Genomic DNA, 22,743 nt, shown 5'->3' on the forward strand with positions numbered 1-22,743 from the left:
GCGGTGTTGCACTGCGCAACCCCGTTGGGGAAGAGCAATAGTTGCAGTTAGTGTTTATAAAAACAATCTTGACTTTGTTCCAAATCCACAGTCTTTGTTAGATCACTGAGGAGTCGTCTGGTTAACCAATGATTGAAGCTTCATTCATAATTAATTCATTTCGTATAGAAAGAGACGCGTCGTCTAACTAACACCCTCGGCGCTGTTTTATTTCCATGGGACTGACATGACATCTTTTATTCCAAATATACTCATTTCCGCCAACACCAGCGACTCAAAGCCACACCTTTTCAATTGCTATTGATATCCGTCCCACAAAACTGCACCTGCGGCTTTAATTAAACCCCTGTGGTAGTTCTTTAAAAGTTCTGTAAAAGTCTTTAACAGGGCTTGCTCGGTTTTGTGATTCAGAATATGCCTAAACGTCGAGTCTCCGCGCCGTTGTGGAAGAACCCGTGCTGGAATGAAAACTGCAATGTCGCATTGGTTCTGGGTGGGTGATTTCAAGAAATTACCATTTCTTTTGATGCGATGGCATATTTTCACAATGATGGCTGGTTAGTGTGGACACTGAGCTGAGGGCGCACCCACTCCTCCAAAGTGCTGTAGACCTTATGCCCCTGTCCCACTTAGGAAACGTGAACGGAAACCTCTGGAGACTTTGCGCCCACCAATGTTTCCGTGCGGTTCCCGGAGGTTGCAGGTGGTTGCCGGAGGTTGCAGGTAGTGGAAGCAGGTAGGGAGACTGACAAAAACCTCCGGGAACCGCACGGAAACCTTGGGCGGGGCGCAAAGTCTCCAGAGGTTTCCGTTCAGAAGACGATACAAGAGACTGCAGATGCTGGAATCTTGAGCAAAAAAAAACTAAGTGCTGGAGGAACTCAGCGAATCAGGCAGCATGTGTGAGGGATAGACACAAAATGCTGGAGTCACTCAGCGGGACAGGCAGCATCTCTGGAGAGAAGGAGAGGGTGGCGTTTCGGGTCGAGACCCTTCTTCAGACTGAGGAATTGGACCGGCGACGTTTCGGGTCAGATCCGTGCTTCAGACTGAAGATAGACTAAAAATGCTGAAGAAACTCAGCGGGTGAGGCAGCATCTGTGGAGAGAAGGAATTGGCGACGTTTCGGGACGAGACCCTTCTTCAGACTGAAGATGTTGCCTGACCCTAGAACAGATATCAATTTCGAATCAGACAACCTTATTTACGGATGTGCATGTGCATAACACGGATTTCTCGGCTTTCGATTATTTCAACGTGCATGTATTTCAAACAACTTACTTAAAAAATAATAGCAGTTAGTTACTGGGAATCTCAGTCATAAGTATTGCGCCAAAAATTGTTAATACGTTCGAGGAGCAGAATAATGTTATTCGGCCCATTAAGTGCACTCCCCATTCAATCATGGCTGATCTATCTCTTCCTCTCAACTCCTGCCTTCTCCCAATAACCCCTGACACCCTCAATAATCAATAATCTGTCAATTTACATCTTAAAAATATCAATTGATTTGGCCTCCAGAGCTTTGTCAAATCATTCCACAGATTCACCACCCTCTGACTATAGAAATCACTTCTAAACTACAGCGCGTAGAGGCCCAGTGCCTTCAAACGCTCATCATATGTTAACCCACTCATTCCTGAGGTTCTGGTAAACCTCCTCTCCAACGCCAGCACATCGTTCCTCAGATATGGGGCCAAAGACTGCTCACAATTCTCTAAATGCGGAATATAACTGCAGCCCTGTAAAGCCTCATTCTGAGGAAGGGTCTCATCACATTTGTTAGTGTACATCATGAAGACCTTTCTCTGCCACTGCTAAAATATATGTACAACCGCTAGGTTAACGGTTTTAATAAAAAGTTAGCTGGCCTTTACTATTTTTGCTATATCTCCTTTGGGGACCAATGCATTATTATTGTGTTTTTGTCTTTCTCTAACGTATTTTATTAGCTTATACTTTAGCCAATGTTATCGCGGTGCGTCGCGCCTGTCGGACTAGAAGATATACGCACGTTGCGCCTTTTATTCTTCAATGTGGAAGGCAGGGAGATTGACTCTGAAAACACCACCAGCAGATGTGATAAACATGGTCAGTGTGCATTTCGTGCTAGTTTCCATTTTGTAAAGATCACCCTGATTAACCGCAGCATTCTGCGGCTTTCAGAAACCGACTGACTAGAAATAGCCTCAATCTGTCCGCAATGTTTACAACCTGTTAATCACAAGTTACCTTAATTAGGCTGGAAAAAGCTGGGAACGTTTAGCGTGTTAGGCCGATCGGCCAGAGAGTTTAGTTTAGTTCAGTGATACAGCGCGGAAACAGGCCCTTCGGCCCACCGAGTCCGCACCGACCAGCGATCCCCGCACATTAACACTATCCTACACCCACTAGGGACAATTTTACATTTATACCAAGCCAATTAACCTACAAACATGGACGTCTTTGTAGTGTGGGAGGAAAACGAAGATCTCGGAGAAAACCCACGCAAGTCACGGGGAGAACGTACAAACTCCTTACAGACAGCACCCGTAGGCGGGATCGAACCCGGGTCTCTGGCGCTGTAAGGCAGTAGCTCTACCACTGCGCCACCGTGTCCCCCAAAATTCAATCGCGGACAGAACTACAGATGCTGGAGATAGGCACAAAATGCTGGAGTAACTCAGCGGGTCAGGCAGCATCAAAGATCCACTCCATGATCTTTGGGCAGCAACTCCGGACACATTATGCGGCTCCTGCACTTTCAGTTTTTGCTCCACGTCGGCGTAATATTTCATCTTTTAGGTTGCATTCGCATTGTAAGGTCAATACATGAAAGCGACGATTTTATTTTAGGAGCTGGGCGAGACTTCTGGAGGGGAAATGTTTCATTCTATGTCTTTGTCAGGTGCAGGCCTGGAACAACATCTCGTCTTTGATACTTTTCCACGGGGGTGTTGCGGGAAACTTAGCAGAAGCAGGTAAAAGAAGTACAAGACTGAACGGGGTTAGCCGAGTGGGGTAGCTGTGTGTGTGTGTGTGTGTGTTTGTGTGTGTGTGTGCGTGTGTGTGTGTGCGTGTGTGTGTGTGTGCGTGTGTGTGCGTGCATGTGTGCATGTGTGTGTGTTTGTGTGTGTGTGTTGGGGGGAGGGGCGAAATTGAGAGATGGAAATTGAATTAGAGCGAGTACGGCTTCGGCGACTGAGCTACCAAACCCCAGCGACAGCAAATATAATAAAAAGGAACTGAAGATGCTGGTTTATACCCAATATAGACACATTGGCCTAGAGTAACTGAGCAGGCCAGGCAACATCTCTGGGGTAAATGGATTGGTGAAGTTTCGGGTCGGGACTCTGCGACGCGCTTTTTCGGTAGAAATTGATGTCACGGATCTTCAGATGTATTCCATGTATCCAAATCGATCAATATGATCAGTCAACGTGGCAACACCGACGACCACAGTGGGGTAGGATTGTTGATCGCGTTCGTGTCCATTGAGTACGTTCCTGGATCCACGGTACCAGATCATGAAATGGATTGAGGACGTTTTTGACAAAAGTACATAAGAACAGTAAATAAACCGCATAAGCTACACTAACAATAAAGTACATAAACTAAACTAAATGGGATGGAGTTCAGTCTGAAGAAGGGTCTCAACCGGTAACGTCACCCATTCCTTCTCTCCAGAGATACTGCCTTTCCCGCTGAGTTACTCCAGCATGTTGTGTCTAAAACGGACGGAGTTATCATTCCAATATCGAAAGACCGGCGTCATTTTGTGTCGTTCGTCTGTACTAGTCTCCGGACACATGCAACTCGCTTTATTTGTAAAGATGTGAATGCAAAATGGCTCTGGACCACTTGTAGCGTTTTGTTTGAAAATTAGACAATCGGATATCGTGCAGATTACGATTTACAAAAATCGTTGCTTCCCAAGTACTTTGCAGTATGTTGCCAAAAGCGAGCCACTTAGCCTAGGCAGGGTACGGCATATGCCATTTAATTAAAGTTCTGAGAAAATTAATTTGATCGTTTAAATTCAAAACTGAAGAAGAGTCTCGAACCGAGAGACCCTTCTCTCCAGAGATGCTGTCTGACCCGCTGAGTCACTCCAGCATGTGTGTCTATCTTCGGTGTAAACGAGCATCTATAGTTCCTTCGTGCACATTGAACATTAAGCGGTGAAACTACTTTTAAATTGGTGTGTCTGTCCAATATTAAGCTATGGGAAGATATCAATCGTTTAGCGGCTCTGGTGTTGTAGTTAAGACACGTAATATTCAAGGCAACTTTACACTTCCGTAGCGGTACGCAGTATTTTTGCGTCTTTCTTCGGTGTAAACCAGCATCTGCAGTTCCTTCCTACGCAACCTTTTAGTTTTGCCGATCTCATCTTGATGCGCATTATTTAACAGCGACTCACACCATCTCTACCATTTACAACGCCCAGAGCCAGGCTGCTTTTTGTTTTGTAAATAAAAGGAACTCCCTCCCAGTCTACTGGCTGCCGTCACATGCAGTTACATTCCACCTCACTCTTTCTCACGTCGAGATATATTTGTAGCTTTTATTGTTCCTGTGTGGCAATAAACAAAACGGAAATGGTGCCTATAAACAAGGCCGGCCCAATGCATCCAGTGCCTCCACATCTCTTCAAAGAGAAAGGAAAGTACAATCATATCGACAGTCAGAAACACACTCCGATATTTCGGATTCTTTTATAATTTCCATGGCTTCCGACATAAATTATCATTTTTTTTAAAGTTAAAACCCTTATTCAGACAAAAACAGGAATTCTTGGAGGACTCAGCATTTGTGGAAAGGGCGAAACACTTGACGTTTCTCGTATTTGTTTTCCAATACCTTTCTTTACTCGTTCCAATTTATTTTTTCTCCAGTCTCTTCACATACTGTACATATCTCCGGCGAGGGTTTTTTTTTTTGGAATACAAAAGAAAACATGTTCTGATGGCTCTCTCGGCGGAAGGTTTGTGGCGAGACCGGTGTGGAAAGTGCGGCTCCTGGCCAATATTTAAAGTAGGGCCTCAAATTCTTGGCACTGATAGACCCATGCATGGTGTGTCGGGGGCAGCAAAACCTCGCCAGCACCCTGAATATTTGTTTTGTGTGTTTGATAATGACATCTATCCAATGAATACTGCCGTTGTGCATTGATAACGAGTATTGTCTGGAGAAACGTCAGCATTATAAGCATTTTAGCCACCACTCTTGCGACAGTGCGCACACTGCGTTAATAAGTTACTGTCCAAGTCTTGAAATACTAATTCTAATTTTATTATATGATTTTTTTGACAATCGAGGCATTCAACTGGATCGAAACTGGATATTTTTTAATATGACGATAGACAGATACTTGATTAGTACGGGTGTCAAGGGTTATGGGGAGAAGGCAGGAGAATAGGATTGAGAGGGAGAGACAGATCAGCCACGATTGAATGGTGGAGTAGACTTGATGGGCCGAATAGCCCAATTCTTCTCCTATCACTTATGAACTGAAGAAGGGTCTGGACCCGAAACGTCACCTATGCTTCTTCTCCAGAGATGCTACCGGATCCGCTGAGTTACTCCAACTTTTTGTGTCTATCTTATTAATTTATAAAGCTCTTTTCGAGTACAGTGGGAATATAAGGTGATGCGATTTCCCCCAAAGAAAACACACGAATGTACCCCACGAGCTGGTAGTGACGACTCGGGCTAGTTTTAGCCTCGTGTGTCTAGATTAATTGATCAAAACATAGGCGCTCACCACCTTCCTCTCACAAATATTCCCCGATAATCTGTTGTCATCACGGCAACCCTTCCCACGTTAGCCGGTTAGTTACGTGTTTTACTTTTTAATGTCTGCCTCATAGAACTTCATGTGCATAATTACACAATCAATCGATCCACCGTTACGAGAACTTGAGGCCAAGTTAGTTTTTTTCCCAGTTAATAAAATCGTCTAAATCGTCAAGGTGGGATTATGCTCATGAAATAAAAATGAACAAGTGATGATTAAAAGAACTGGTTTGGAATGATAAATACAGAGAAGAGTTTCTGATATAGACACAAAATGCTGGAGTAATTCAGTGGGACAGGCAGCGTCTCTGGAGAGAAGTAATGGGTGACGTTTCGGGTCGAGACCCTTCAGACTAACGCAGTCAGAGGACTAATCATTCTTCAAGCCAAATGCATATAGAAAGACTACACCATCTGAGAATTTCGCATATTTTATTTTAATTGCCCTATTGCATTTTATTCCCCAAATATCAATTAACACTTGTTCTAAAATGCTTGGGTGGCAATTGCCGACCAAGCTCCTGCCAGAATTATTCCCCCCTTCAGTTGCAAAAATATTTTTCTCTTGTTATTTGACCGTCTCTAAATGTTTTGTTAATCAAGCGCTTTTCATTGCTCAGAGTTTTCCACCATAAATGAAGACAGCGCGTTTGTTTTGTATTTTGAATATTAATTTCAGCGTTCAGCATTGTGGTCTCTCAATGCACTTTCTAGACAGTACTTAGAAGTGAAAATAATTAGTTAATGATATGGCTTATGATATATCACTTCTTTGATTTATCTCTATCGCCAACGACTCAAAAATACAATCTCGGCTTGACAGAAGGAATCAAATTCCGAGGGACTTTTTTTTGGGGGGGGGGGGGGGGGGGGGGGGGGGAGGGGGGTGAGAAGCTGGAAAATCACTGGGAAAACACAAAAGTTGTCAAAACAGCAATTAATTTTCAATGAAATTCAGGGGGAAAAAAATCACCGTTGTATTGAAAGGAATGATAAATTTATTACACATGTGTGGGACTGCATAGCGCAGCATTCGATTCTCAGTCAAGTGATAAAATCAGCAACATTTCAACACGATTTCAAGGTGTCAAGAGGGATAGCTTCTGTCTCCAGACACCTAATTTAATGCAACATTATATTCTGGAGAGCTCTCTATAAATAGAGTAAAAACATTTATATTTTCAACTAACGGGTTGAAAAAAGTTCTCAAAGGAGAACATCTGTTAAACAGTTCAATTATTTGTACAATCAGTCATTTTACATAAAACCTAATGTACCTCTATCTCTACTAGTGTATGCACTTGTTCAAGGGAAGTTCCAGATACCTGTTGCCCAACGTCAAGGATTCAACAAGTAAACGTATCTAACCCACGTCTGATCCACTATCTTATTTTTTCTATAGTCTTATCAGGCCATGTCCTTAAATGGTGAGATTAATGGTGATCTTCCACAATGGTCGACATTTGAGGACTTGCACAGTGGCCAACACTGGATTTTAAGGCACTTTTGTTTTGACAAACTCGCTGAGTGTGGTATTTATCTTCAAGGGTCCCGAAGCAGGTTCGTGCGTTCTTTATTAGAATGATTTTCCACTCATTTCATATCTTCTCTAAATCACAATGGAGTCTTATGAAATCAACAATTGATTGTCAACGAAAATGTATAATGTCAATTCCATAAACGCCAAGATTGGTGGAACTTAGTAGTAGTGAGCAACTCTCATCTCTGATGATGTATATAGTAAACTTTTAAACTCTCTAAAAAAGTTTGTTTCTCATGCTAATCGCATTTCCCACTGAGGTGCAAACGCCAAGTCCAAAAAGAGAACAGGCAAGAGGTCCTTAAATAAATGGTTAGGGAATGGAATGGACACGGATGTCTTCACATGGATGGCGGAGTCACTGGAGTCCACGTGGAAGTGAGTCTGCTGTGTGGAGACGTGTCGAACTGGCTGTCAGAAAGCTCGAGTCCGGTCCCGCTGTCGTACAGTGGCGATCCCGAGGAGGTGGCGCCCACTGGATGAGCCAAAGGTGCGTAATGGGCCGCAGAACCCCGCAGGAATTGTGAGCTCAGGCCATTGGACATGGTCCCAGACTGGGACACAGGGGTGATGGTGCTGTTACTGACTGACCACAGGCTCGGATATTGGCTGCAAAGAGAACGAAAATAGCCATTAACTGTTGTGTAATTTCCTTATAAACAGTGGCTAATGAAATGTGTCACTACTATAATGACATTCTGCTGCCATTACTGTGATTACGGTAAACTGAGAAGGTTCTTTGAAACAGTCAGGTTCACCCCCACGATGGTATCCGTTTATCAGTTATCCTGTAACAAACATCATCCTCCAGTGCTATTTTAACCTCATCAAAAAAATATGTGGAAGGGGTTTCCACCGTATGTTCAGGTGGAAGAATCGAGATCCCAGAAGATTAAAATAGAAGGCAAATCTAATCTGGCTTGATATGTTGAGGACATTGCTACATCTGCTTTCATTTCGATGCACAGAGGAACATTTACGATAAATATGAATTGATGGTATTTACATTCTGATTCCAACATTTTCATTGCCTGGCCATAATGTGGGTGATAGACACAAAATGCTGGAGTAACTCAGTAAATCAAAGTAGCTATCTCATCGCGTTACATCTATTTGTTTTAGGAACAGGTTGGAGCTTAATCTAAATGCGTTGACAAACAGAATGAAAGTAATAAAATGGGGGATCTGTTCACAGCAGGGTTCCAAATCGACCCTGGGAAACGACGGGAGTTCTGTTAGAGGCTCCCACCCATAGAGTCATAGAGTGATACAGTGTGGAAACAGGTCCTCCAGCCCAACTTGCTCACACCAGCCAACATGTAAGATACACTAGTCCCACCTGCTTGCGTTTGGTCCAAAGCCCTCCAAAACCTGTCCTATCAATGGACGTCCAGCTGTTTCTTAAATGTGGGGATAGTCCCAGCCTTAACTACCACATCTGGCAGCACACCCACTTGTGTGAAAAAGTTACCCCTCGGATTCCTATTAAATCTTTTCCCCTTCACCTTAAACCCATGTCCTCTGGTTCTCGAGGCAAGGGATCCGGTCTATTCCTCTCATGATTTTACACACATAAACTCGCCAAGCTTATCTGGTACCTGGAGCTGGTGGCAGGGCCGGCGTTGTGTGCCATTGGGAGCATGCTAGTGTGCGTGGAGACCTGGAGACCCGACCAGTTGTCGTGGGTCGGAAGCATGGGCAGGCAAGCCGACGAATTATCGGAATAGCCAGCTGCAGAGATAAACAAACAAACAAAAATCACGTTTAAATATGACAAATGAAGGTACCACAACGTACAACAAATATTTTAAAGATAAGCGATGTTGAAAAATAGTTCAAAACACGCGATTTTAAAATGAGACATCTATCGTTAAAGGTCCAACTGAATATTTCATTTGAGGAAACCGAATATTTGTCCCATCATTCTCAACCCGTCGAACTTCACATATTCCAATCTCTAAAAATGTACACGGTGCAAATTAATGCCACAAGTTGTAAAACATTTCTGATGTTCTAGTAACAACAACATTACGGAATTAAAACAGAGAGTTGGTCGTTATAATCTAAACTGGCAGGACAGGGACACGATACCGCCTCCCCTTTCTCTATCAATGTCATGTTAATATCACTATATTATTCTAGTTGGTGACTCAAGCACGTTCCTCCTGTATTCAGAACGCGACTCGGCTGAAATTAGGACACGTTACCGTGTTCTGCTGCAACTGGTTTTATTTCCTTCCATTTGGGAAAGGTACTATTCCAGTCATTAAACGGAGGCTTAAATTACTTTGGCTGTGGCCATCTTTTCAACTACAATACCCCAACCCCCTCCACTCACCATAGTTCTTTGTGTCCCTTAAATTATAAGACATATCTGCATAAGGCCCGTTAATGTACCATATATTGAGCGTCGCGTCTTGAAGGGAACATATTTAAGCCTTGCATTCAAGTACTATATAATGAAGCATTCGCGGTGCATATGACAAAGGGATATCCGGGAAGCGATGATATCCAACAGCAGTTCAAACTTCATACACGAAGTCACCCGTGCATTGTAATTAATATATATCCAGATCATTTTAGCATAGCCTAACGTTAGACCTAGGCTATGCCGCCACTTACTCGACGTGTTGTTCCTGTGTGTGTACGGGTTAGGGTATGGGGCAGAGCGATGGTTCCTCAGGGTGGAATAGCGTTCGCAGCCATGGGGAGCGGAGAGAGAGAGAGGGCCTCCATACTGAGCATGAGGATTAGAGGGAGGACACAAGCCACCTGTGCCAGGCAGAAACCAGCCACCTACTGGGGAACAAAAAACAAGTTAAACATTTGCAACCAAATTATTCATGTGCATCAGTGAAAAACAACTCATCTAACAACTCACATTGCGAATATCCGGATTGTTGACTTTCACCCATGTCATCCAGCATTTCCTTGTGATCGCTTCTGGACAAGAAAAAGACAATTAACGCAATGCACGTGATTACCCTTCCCCGAAATACGTTAGAAAAATAATGTTCATAGCTCACCTCTCTTTCGAATCGAGGAAGGCTTTTGCAAACGGGTTGTACTTAATTTTAAGAGCTGTAATCTGTGGGCGAAAACAGATAACATGGTCCTTCAGTTTTAGTTGCACCGTGGAGTTGTTGCCATTTAACGTTTCAATGCTTTATACCGGCTGTTAATAGTCATAGGTAGCCGAAAAATGCCGGAGAAACTCAGCGGGCGAGGCAGCATATATGGAGAGAAGGAATAGGCGACGTTTCGAGTCGAGACCCGAAACGTCGCCAATTCCTTCTCTCCATAGATGCTGCCTCACCCGCTGAGTTCCTCCAGCATTTTTTGTCTACCTTCGATTTTACCAGCATCTGGAGTTCTTTCTTAAAACAACTGCTATTATTGTTTAAAAAACAAAACAGGTTCAGGGTTTTAAGAAATGAATATGGAGTCATAGAGTGATACAGTGTGGAAACAGGTCATTCGGCCCAACTTGCCCACACCGGCCAATATGTCCCAGCTACACTAGTCCCATCTGCCTGCGCTTGGTCCATATCCCTCCAAATCTCTCCTATCCATATATGTAATTGATATGCTCATCGTCAATCAGTCGTAATAACACTCGAGAGCAACTGACGTCCTGGGTTGTCTACTGATGAAACCGTCTCAAATTATGTCAAGGACACTTACTTCTTCGTTTTGATAAGCAGTCACGGCTATGAACTGTGTCTCGGGGAAAGAATGGCTGCTGATCATCCTCTGAGGCCCTCCAACCCGGACAATGTGAATCCTGGGTTCGTACTTGTGCAGAGAGTTCAGCATGATCTTTGAATTGACATTGAAAACAAAAGGCCGTTGAGATACGAATTACATTTCATATCATTGCTCCATGTTAGTTACATAAACACTTGCCGCTTTGTTAAATTGCACAAAAATGTTGGTCCCGATCTTCCATGAGACTCCCAGCAATATTCAATGTGAATGTATTTGAACCTATAACCCTATAATTAAGCAATTTATCCACGATTTTACTGTTCCTCGTCGTTTGAACTAATTTGGTTTAGTTCATAAATAAACAAGTTACCTGTGGAATTTCCTTGCACCGAGGAGAATATACGGTACAATGAAATATTTCCACTGTACTGCAATAACGCCATGGTAATATAAAAGGCTTTTGGAATATCTATGCGATTCTCATAGAGATCGATATCGTTTTGTTTTTCTTTTGGAGAACATGCCGGTCGTTCTTTTAGTAAACAACCTATTCGTATTTATACCAATTATTGAAGAATGTACATTTTTCAACGCATTTCAACAAGGTGCATATATCTAGGTAATGATAAAGGTGATATAATATCACATAGTATTGAACATAGGTATAAAATATCAATGTGTGTTACTAGCGCTGAATCATTTATTGTAGATATGTAAATCTATATGTAATCTAGATATGTAAATTGAATTCAGATAAAACGATGTAATTCGGTTACTTTGTTTAAAACGTATACCTGTCCTCCGCCGTTGAGTTTGTTGGTGAGTTTGACTTTACTGAATGAAACGGGAGCTTTCATCCAGTGAGCTCCGAAGTTGGGCGAGTCCGGGTGGATGTAGACACAACTCGGAGCCTGGGGCTCCGGCTTCCCCCCTGGAACCCACTCTCCGTTCACATACTTCCAACGGTGGTTGTCGGCAGCCACAAAATCCAACACGAACGAGTACATGGCGTTGGGATCCAGCCCCGACACATTCACTTTGAGTACGGGAAACATCCTCCTGAGAATAAAATAAAATACAATGCATGTGAATGTGAATGCAATTTATCCATTGCAACAAACTCATCATCAATTGCCTTTTGCGAATCCACGAGAGACGTGCTTATAAATGCCGCCACTGCTGGTCACAATTGTAGGAGAAAAATAGTTTAAGAGGTCGCGGATTGAACAAACACACAGACATTGGGGTGCTTTGTCGCAAGCACAATCGCAGAAAGCAATTACAGTCTGAGTCATAAAGTTAGCCCAATTACTCTTCTAACAGTTTTGAAATATATGCTTCTTAAATGCGCAAAGCGAAGAGATCAGAGGGAAGTTCCCCAGAGGAAACGCGGCTCGCTGTGCCTACCTGCCGTTCTTTGTCACGATCATTTCGTTAGTCAGCTCCTTAAACTTAAGCCACAGATCCAGATCATCCAGATTGACTTTCAGTTCCCTCTCAGTGGGGTCTCCTTTCTCGCTTCCTGCCTGCAGTTCGTTTTCCACCGCGCTCAGGAGATGGTCCACGCGGTACTGTCCGCTCTTCCCGCTGTCTGCTCCACTTGAAGTCATCGTTTTTGTCCTTGGTGCCCAAAGATTGCTCTCAGTTGATTCCTATTCCAAGCTGAAGGCTTCTTCGGAAAGCTGTAATCCTTTTTTTGCCTCTCACAGTGGCTCTCCACTATCCCAATAAATACTCATCCGTCCGAGGGCTGACGTCAGGTAACTATTTGGATGTCCTGGGATTGGTTGCGCGATGCTTTGATGTCCTTTGTCCTGACTGGTATTGGCCATTGTCGGGCATATCAGTGAGGCTGGGGAGACCTTCTGAAGTTCCAGCCATATGCAATTACCAGGTTAAATAGAGCTATTTTATGTAAATCTGCAAATGTTTACACCTATATCAAAGCACGAGGTTCAATGAGGAAATAGCTTTTAGGATATAGATTCGCAGTCCTCCCAAGTGTCCAATCTGTGTGCTATACAATTTTTCACACATATCGAGACGTAAACAAATCTTCAAGTGGAATTGTAATATCGATAATTTCAAGCATACTCAGTAGGAAGATTCGGATTTATCAAACGATTTACATTGTTATTAATATGGAATGAGTTTTAATTTACAAAATCTTGACAATCCCCCTTAAAGCTCAACGGAGTTATCAACTTTGTATTTCAGGAGAAACACAATTTTCCTGTTGCAATTAAATAAATCAAGTTAGATCAATCAGCATGACTTTTAATAACGTATGAGAATAACGCACCCTTGACTCCTGGTATACTGTAGACTTCTTTCCATCGGGGAAGGCTTGCTAAAACTATTCAAATGCTGAGACTGAGGAAAACGATATCAGCGACTCTGAAAGGCGAGGCAAACATCTGGCTCCGAAATCCTGTATCGTTGGATTAGTTTATTTCTTCTCTCAAGAAAGATACATTTAGGAACTGAGGTGACAATAACCAAATGGAACTCGTCAATCGAGTTAGTACGAGAACAAAACAGTTTTGAAATGACATAGTGAAGTCTTGGACCAAAGTTATCTTGAAGCACAAATCTTCCAATATATAAAAAAAACATATATATAATGTAGGTTCTAGATTGAGTCACCGCCCCGAAACGCTAACTTTGTTACTCTATAGTCCCTACAGTTCCTGTTTGGGTTTAATATTTCCTGTATAGGCATTCTCATATCATATTAAACATATTTCATTTTGGTACAGAATTTATTTTACCGCGAATGATAGGGGGATTGTTTAAAAAAAGGCGTTGTTTTAAAACACGAGAAATGGTTTGCCATGAGAATTAGATTTCTCTGATCTAAGTCTGAACTATACCAGGAGTGTTTTATTCTCATACGTTATTAAAATACATGCTGATTGCTCTAACTTGGTGTATTTCATTACAACGGGAAAATTGTTCCTCGTGAAATACAAAGTTGACAATGCCCTTATATTCGTTGAGTTTTAGGGGGATTTTCCAAACGCGTTAACATTTAGTAAATTAATACTCATTCCATATTAATAACAGTGTAAATGATTTCATGCATCCGAATCCTCGTGCCAAGCATGCTTGAAATTGTCGATATCACAATGTTATGATTAAAAATCTTGAAGTTGCGGAATTGAAACTTTGAATACTAATGTAGTTGGAGAAATGTTTATGCTGACTAATCGGCCGTGAATCGTCCACATTTAACGCGCGTCAGATAAAGTGATGGAGATGGGGTTCAAGTTCTGATTGAAAATACAAACTTTTTTGGGGGCAAAAAAATGATATCGAGGTGTCGGGATGGGTGGGGGTGGGGGTGGAGGGAGGGTTTGGGGGGCAGCAGGCTCATTGTGAAGGAAGACTGGGGATGTATAAAGCAAACGTTTCTGTTCTATTCACCTGTAAAAGGGAAGCAATTTGTTTTGGATCGGAGGCTAATTTCAGGCTGGTTCTCATGACCGAGTGCTGTTGGGCCACCTATAGATCTTTTGACTGTGAGCTACAGTGCATGACAGTTTACAGCCAAAAACTTCCTTCGGCCCTATAAACAATGGTCGGAGAGAGAGAGAGAGAGAGAGAGAGAGAGAGAGAGAGAGAGAGAGAGAGAGAGAGAGAGAGAGAGAGAGAGTGTGAGAGTGTGAGAGAGAAAGAAAAACATTCCATTCACTTGACCTTTACAATTTGTTTCATATTCATCCTGGTTTTGCCAGTGGACCCGGGTGTACTGAAACCACCGTATTATTTTGAGGACAACACGAAGCGAAAGTAAAAGGTAATGCGAATTTAGCCCTGATTTATTTTATGTTGTTGCCAGTGACGGTGACTATTTTGTTGCATTTGGTCACTACAGCGTTAAATTACCGAGACGAATCAAAACGAAGTGGGACTAACTACCCCAACAGTTAGTGTAGGAAGGAACTGCAGAGAGTTAGATATCGCTCTTAGGGCTAACGCAATCAAGGGATATGAGGAGAAAGCATGAACGGGTTACTGATTTTGGATGATCAACCATGATCATATTGAATGGCGGTGCTGGCTCGAAGGGCCGAATGGCCTACTCCTGCACCTATTTTCTATGTTAAACATAGAAACATAGAAAGTAGGTGCGAGAGTAGACCACCAGGTCCGTCGAGCCCGCACCGCCATTCGCTCATGGCTGAACACTAAACAGACACACTTACCCACAAACAGTAGACACAAGACACAGAACACAAGACACTACCCTCCCCGTTATACCGCTATCACCCCTCTCCACCCCAAGAACCGCGTGATCTCCTGGGGGAGGCAAAAAAATGTTCTATATTTCTATGCTGGTTTAAACCGGTTTGACACAAAAAGCTGCAGCCTGAAGAAGGGTCTCGACCCGAAACGTCACCTATTCCTTTTCTCCAGAGATGCTGTTGACCCGCTGAGTTACTCCAGCATTTTGTGTCTATCCCCAATAATTACTTTGCTCGATGTTTCAGTTGAACATTATTGGCTGTTGATATTGTATAAACTGTTCAGCCATCCGCATTTGGGACGAATTCAATAGCGAAATAAATTAGTTAGTTGCCTTGGTGGCCGGATATCAGAAAATAATGGATTAATCGAATATCTGGCACATTTCGAAAATCAGGATGATCGAAGCCAACAAACAAAATACGTATTTTTATTTAACTGCAGTTACCGCTTCGCTCAGGAAGAAATAACTCCTTCTACTCCACCCGGAGAATGCCACATTTATTATTTTTAAATAAACTATCGAAATTTGTTTTGTTTTTCCGCGGACTTAATACATTTTGTAAAGCATTTCAGTTTTATTTTAAATGCTATAACATTTCGCCTTAGACTTCTGGAACTTTTTCAGCTACTCGCTTCCCTCTAAAAGTTGGCACATTTCGGAGCCAAACTGCAGAACTAAATGAATTTGACATGATGTCGATAACTATTTCATTTACTCCAATCTTACGCCAGTAAAGGCGCAAAGAATGCGATGATGTAATTCTGAGTGCTTGGCAGAAGACTGGAAATGTCTGATCTTGTGCAGAGATATCCACCATAGACATATATATGCAGACAAATGTTCATGACTTGTAGCGGGCAAAGCTCCAACTGCGGTCGCGTCTAATGTGCTCATATCAGGCACCAACTAGGAAATAAATAACCACATAACCATATAACAATTACAGCACGGAAACAGGCCACCTCGGCCCTTCTAGTCCGTGCCGAACACTTATTCTCCCCTAGTCCCATCTACCTGCACTCAGACCATAACCCTCCATTCCTTTCCCGTCCATATACCTATCCAATTTATTTTTAAATGATAAAATCGAACCTGCCTCCACCACTTCCACTGGAAGCTCATTCCACACAGCTACCACTCTCTGAGTAAAGAAGTTCCCCCTCATGTTACCCCTAAACTTCTGTCCCTTAATTCTTAAGTCATGTCCTCTTGTTTGAATCTTCCCTACTCTCAATGGGAAAAGCTTATCCACGTCAACTCTGTCTATCCCTCTCATCATTTTAAAGACCTCTATCAAGTCCCCCCTTAACCTTCTGCGCTCCAAAGAATAAAGACCTAACTTGTTCAACCTTTCTCTGTAACTTAGTTGCTGAAACCCAGGCAACATTCTAGTAAATCTCCTCTGTACTCTCTCTATTTTGTTGACATCCTTCCTATAATTAGGCGACCAAAATTGTACACCATACTCCAGAATTGGCCTCACCAATGCCATGTACAATTTTAACATTACATCCCAACTTCTATACTCAATGCTCTGATTTATAAAGGCCAGCACACCAAAAGCTTTCTTTACCACCCTATCTGCATGAGATTCCACCTTCAGGGAACTGTGCACAGTTATTCCTAGATCCCTCTGTTCAACTGCATTCCTCAACTCACTACCATTTACCATGTACGTCCTATTTTGATTTGTCCTGCCAGATGTAGCACCTCACACTTATCAGCATTAAACTCCATCTGCCATCTTTCAGCCCACTCTTCCAAATGGCCTAAATCTCTCTGTAGACTTTGAAAATCTACTTCATTATCCACAACACCACCTAACTTAGTATCATCTGCATACTTACTAATCCAATTTACCACACCATCATCCAGATCATTGATGTACATGACAAACAACAGTGGACCCAACACAGATCCCTGTGGCACCCCACTAGTCACTGGCCTCCAACCTGACAAACAGCCATCCACCATTACTCTCTGGCATCTCCCATTCAGCCACTGTTGAATCCATCTTGCTACTCCACCATTAATACCCAACAATTGAACCTTCTTAACCAACCTTCCGTGAGGAACCTTGTCAAAGGCCTTACTGAAGTCCATATAGACACCATCCACTGCTTTACCCTCATCAATTTCCCGAGTACCTCTTCAAAAAATTCAAGAAGATTAGTCAAACATGACCTTCCAGGCACAAATCCATGTTGACTGTTCATAATCAGACCCTGTTTATCCATAATAGAAAAAAGAAACGAAGAATAAAATAGAATACTGTGACATGCCTTAATCACAAAACAACATCTCAATTATGTAACATTCAAGGACAATATGATGCGATGAATGATTCTAAATAAGAAATATTTAAATTGCGTTCAAGGGAGGTTGAGATTTCGCTGTCAGACTATAACGGCATTTAATGTATTCGGAAGAACCTTCTGAATTCTGAACCTTCCGAATTTTCCAGTCGGTAGGGCAGTACTCTGCATATCGCCAACTTGGACATTTTTTACATTTTATCAATCCAATTAACCTACAAACATGTACGTCTTTGGAGTGTGGGGGGAACCCGAAGATCTCGGAGAAAAACCACGCAGGTCACGGGGAGAACGTACAAACTCCATACAGACAGCACCCGTAGTCGGGATCGAACCCGGAGCTCTGGCGCTGCATTTTGCTGTCAGGCAGCAAGTCTACCGCTGTGCCACCGTGACTGCCCAAGGCGGGAATCTTGGCCAGCCCCGGTTTCCTTGCCTCAGTCTCCTTCGCGCGGCCATGTAGTTTGGACATTGGCAATCGGGCAAAGTCCAATTGCCCGATTAGACTCAAAAAGCTGGAGTAACTCAACGGGTCAGACAGCATCTCTGGAGATAAGAAATAGGCGACGTTTCGGCTGATGACCATTCTTCAGACTGATGTAATTTACTGCCCCCGTGTTACTGAAATGGAACGATGTTCTAATTCTTCAGAAGAATCTGCTTATCTTTCCTCACGTTGTAATTATCATTCAATTCAATTGCAGGAATGTAGCTATATTACGGTTGATATTGGGGCATGGGTTACCAACCAGAAACATAGAAAATAGTTGCAGGAGTAGGCCATTCGACCCTTCGAGCCAGCATCTCCATTCAATATGATCAAGGCTGATCATCCAAAGACGGAATAACTCAGTAGCTCAGAAGAGTTGCAAGGTTTAGTACTGGTATTGGTGTATTATTGTCACTGATACTGAGAACAGGGACAATCTTCTGTTAGCGTGATATCTAGTCAAATTAAATCACACTATACATGTGTAAAATCAGGCAATACGCGTACACCAGGTGGTTTCATGAAACAACGATACCAGAGTACAGAGCATAGTGTTACAGCGCTGTGGAATTCCAAGGTCCATAATGGAATAGGTTCGAAGATCGGGATTGCACCCTAGTTTCAGGAAACACTATTGAGTATTTTGATAACACTGGGGAAGCTCTTTCTGAATGTGGTGTTATCTGTTTTGAAGCTTTTTGTATCTCCTGGCCGACGGGAGAGGGGAGAAGAGGGAATTACAAGGCAAAAAAAGGTCATGCCATAAGTGATAGGAGCAGAATTAGGCCATCAAGTCTACTCCACCATTCAATCATGGCTGATCTATCTCTCCCTCCTAACCCCATTCTCCTACCTTCTCCCCAAGAATCCACCTATATCTGTCTTAAATATACTCAGTCACAGTCTCCATAGCTTTCTTGGCTATTCAATTCCAATGAATCACAAAGTCCTTCTCATCTGTGTTCTGAATAGCTAACTTATTTTGAGAAGATTCTAGATACCTCAGTAAGATCCTGTAAAGTTTCTTAAGCCAGAGAGTTATACAGGCCCTTTGGCCCATCGTGTACATGCCAACCAAGCTGCCTGAGCTCGTCCAACTTGCTTGCATCGAGCCTTACCTGCCAAAATTGTATTTTAAAACAGAATGTGTCAACATAGTACAATGTAAACAATATAGTAAATGAGAAAAAAAGTTTAGTGTGTGTATACACACGCATATGTACACATAAAAAACAAACAATAATAGTGCAATATTAATAACAATAGCAGTCTATGTAGTTCAGAACTTATTTGAGGTTGTAGTGTTTAATAGCCTAATGGCTGTAGGGAAGAAGCTGTTCCTGAACTGGATGTTACAGTTTTCAGGCTCCTGTACCTTCTTCCCCATGGCAGGGGTGAAACGAGTGTGTGGCCGGGGTGGTGTGGGTCTCTCATGATGCTGACTGTCTTTTTGAGGCAACAAATCCGGCAAATTCCTTCGATGGTAGGGAGCTGAGAACCCGTGATGGACTGGGCTGTTTACAACATTTTGCAGTCTTCCTCGCTCCTGGGCGATCAAGTTGCTGAACCAGGCCGTGATGCAACCAGTCAATATGCTCTCTACTGTACACACGTAGAAGTTCAAGGTAATCCTCTCTGACATACTGAATCTCTGTAACCTTCTCAGGAAGTAGAGGCATTAATGTGCTTTCTTTATAATTGCATCAGTGTGCTGGGTCCAGGAAAGATCATCAGAAATGTGCACGCCCAAGAATTTGAAGCTTCTGACTTGCTCCACCATCATCCCAACGTTGTAGACAGGTTTATGGGTCCTCATCCTTCCTTTTCCAATGTCCACAATCAGTACATTGGTCTTATTGGGGCGGGGGTTGGGGGAGACTTTTTTTAAACTCTTACCTCGACGGAGATGAGATTGTTTTCCATATTGTATATCCGTCCGCACTGCGGCCTAACATCAAGGAGTTTTGAAAGCTGCACCGGTGGAGCCTGAGGACCTACCATCATGGTGCTCGCGATCCCTGTTGGGTTCGACCTCGGAGCTCCAACCGCGGGAGCCTGCGGACTGTAACATCGTGGAGCTCATGGTCCCTGGTTAGAGACCGACTTGGGGAGCTCCAACCGCAGGAGCTTCGACCGCCCCGAAGCGGGCGCTTCGATCGCCCCGACTTGGTAGCGTCGATCACTCTGACAGATGGTTCGACCGCCCCGAAGCGGGCGCTTCGATCGCCCCGACTTGGTAGCGTCGATCACTCTGACAGATGGTTCGACTGCCCCGACCGCGGGAGAAAAATGAGGGAAGATTAGACTTGATTGCCTTCCATCACAGTGAGGAATGTGGGGAATCCGCTGTGGTGGATGTTTATGTTAACTTTTATGCAGTATAAGAATTCATCCGAATATTCAGGGCTATAATACCAGGGACTCAAAGAATAAAATCTCATTATATGCAGACGATATAATTTTATATATTACAAAGTCACAAACGAGCATACCAAATTTATTAAATTTAATAGAGGAATTTGGGTCTTTTTCTGGATATAGAATAAACTGGAATAAAAGTGAAATCATGACATTAAAACCTCAAGAACCTACACATTTATTGAAGTTCCCCTTTAAAATCGCAACAGAAAAATTTAAATATTTGGGTATTCAGATTACTAGAAAATATAAAGCATTATTCAACGCTAATTTTATATCTTTATTAAATAAACTTAATACGCTGATTAAATTTTGGAAAACCCTTTATCATTATTAGGTAGAATAAATGCAATAAAAATGATCTTCCTACCACAATTACTATACCCATTTCAGTCTATACCGGTATATATACCAAAATATATATATTTTAAATTAGACTCTAATATTACTAATTTTATTTGGGACTATAGATCACATAGAATTACAAAAAAACACTTATGTAAACCAAAAAAGGTCGGGGGACTTTCACTTCCGAATTTTATGTATTATTACTGGGCAGTGCATATTAAGAATATAATTTATTGGCTGGATAGTTCTACCCAACAGACAGAATGGATAAAAATGGAGAAAGAGGATTGTCATTCTTGTAATATAGGAACGATCCTCTTCTCCCCGAAAAAACTGAATAACACAATATATAAGAAGAACCCAATTCTTATGGTACAATAAGAATTTGGAAACAAATAAAATTATCTTTAAAATTAAGAAATTTATCATTGTTAATGCCAATAGCGAATAACCCTTTATTTAAACCATCTCATATTGATAAGACATATAACCAATGGGAAAGTCTCGGAATTAGAAGGATCGGGGATATGTACAAAATGGGAAACCTACTATCATTCCAACAATTACAATTAAAATTTAAACTGAAAAACAACCAATATTTTAAATATCTTCAGATTTGCGATTTCATGAAAAAATATATACAAGGATATCAAAAAATAACTCCTGAATTATTGGAAGAAGCAATGAATATTGAAGCTGACACAAAAATTAATATCATATTTATATAATAGTATTCTAAATATAGACCTACCATCGACAGAGGTACTTAGAGAAGAGTGGGAACGGGAACTAATGATAAAAATTACGAAGGTTACATGGGAAAAGTTCGATGTATATTCACAAATGTTCGATTAATGTAAGACATAATCTAATTCAATTAAAAATTTTACATAGATTATATTATTCAAAAACAAGATTGAACAAATTTTATCCAAATATATCCGCCATTTGTGATAAATGTCTATCCCAAAATGCAACTATAACGCACTCCTTAGTTTCCTGCATAAAACTTTATAGATTTTGGAGTGATATTTTCGAAATATTTACAAAATTATTTAAGATAAGAATGGAACCTAATACTGAAATGATTATATTTGGCGTAATGGAAGATGGGAATAAATTGAACACATCTCAAAATGTATTTTTAAATTATGGTTTAATAATAGCAAAAAATGAATACTTAAATTTTGGATAAATACATCAAAACCAATGCTTAAAATGTGGATTAAAATGTTGGACACCGCACATCTTGAGGAAATGCGATTCCTCCTAATGGATAAATCAGACCAATTCATAATGAGTTGGTCTCCATTTGTCGTCTTTTTGGAATCATATGGTGCAACACAATTGTAAAATATAACTGTTTCAGGATTGGACGAGGGTTGGTCAAGATTATAAACAATGATCTCCTTACTTTTTTTAAATTTTATTTTTTAATGTTTTATTCTCTTTTTTCTATTTTCTTTTTCTCGACTTTCTTCACTCATTCGTCTTTTTTCTTTTTTCTTCACACACTATATATCTCACGTCTTTCTATCCTTTACTATCTAATTTCTTTTTCTTATTCTAATCTTTCTTTAATATAACAAAAAAAAAAAGAAGCTGTACATAAAATGTATTATGAAAATATATATTAGGCACTTTGGTGCCATATGATTGTACTTACTTCTAATAAAATAAAATAAAAAAAATAAAAATAAAAAAAATAAAAACTTTTATGCAGTAGTTTGTTTTGTTGCATTTTATTTAGTATGGCTGTATGGTAATACGAATATCACTGTACCTTAATTGGTACACGTGACAATAAAAGACCTTTGAAACGTTTACTGACATTGAGAGCTAGGTTGTTGTGCTGGCACCATTTGGTCAGTCGATTGATCTCACTTCTATACTC

General features: G+C 41.5%; 1 protein-coding gene across 3 annotated transcripts; it reads right to left on the minus strand.

The window, feature by feature from the left end:
* Window positions 1-6,758: 6,758 nt before the first annotated feature.
* On the minus strand, window positions 6,759-12,810 carry tbxt (T-box transcription factor T). Of its 3 annotated transcripts, none has more exons than XM_033025026.1 (8): window positions 12,434-12,810; window positions 11,821-12,085; window positions 11,003-11,137; window positions 10,345-10,406; window positions 10,200-10,261; window positions 9,941-10,114; window positions 8,917-9,049; window positions 6,759-7,927 (listed from the first exon to the last, which is right to left on the minus strand). In XM_033025026.1, exons 1-8 carry the CDS (start codon window positions 12,634-12,636, stop codon window positions 7,660-7,662), a joined length of 1,302 nt encoding a protein of 433 aa, XP_032880917.1. In that variant the 5' UTR covers window positions 12,637-12,810; the 3' UTR covers window positions 6,759-7,659. The 3 variants fall into 3 exon arrangements, with proteins under 3 accessions (XP_032880917.1, XP_032880916.1, XP_032880915.1); XM_033025025.1 differs by having other exon boundaries at window positions 9,941-10,117; window positions 10,200-10,258; window positions 12,434-12,808; XM_033025024.1 differs by having other exon boundaries at window positions 9,941-10,117; window positions 12,434-12,803.
* Window positions 12,811-22,743: the final 9,933 nt, after the last annotated feature.

Source organism: Amblyraja radiata, chromosome 8 (assembly GCF_010909765.2).
Source record: "Amblyraja radiata isolate CabotCenter1 chromosome 8, sAmbRad1.1.pri, whole genome shotgun sequence".
Lineage (NCBI taxonomy): Eukaryota > Metazoa > Chordata > Chondrichthyes > Rajiformes > Rajidae > Amblyraja > Amblyraja radiata.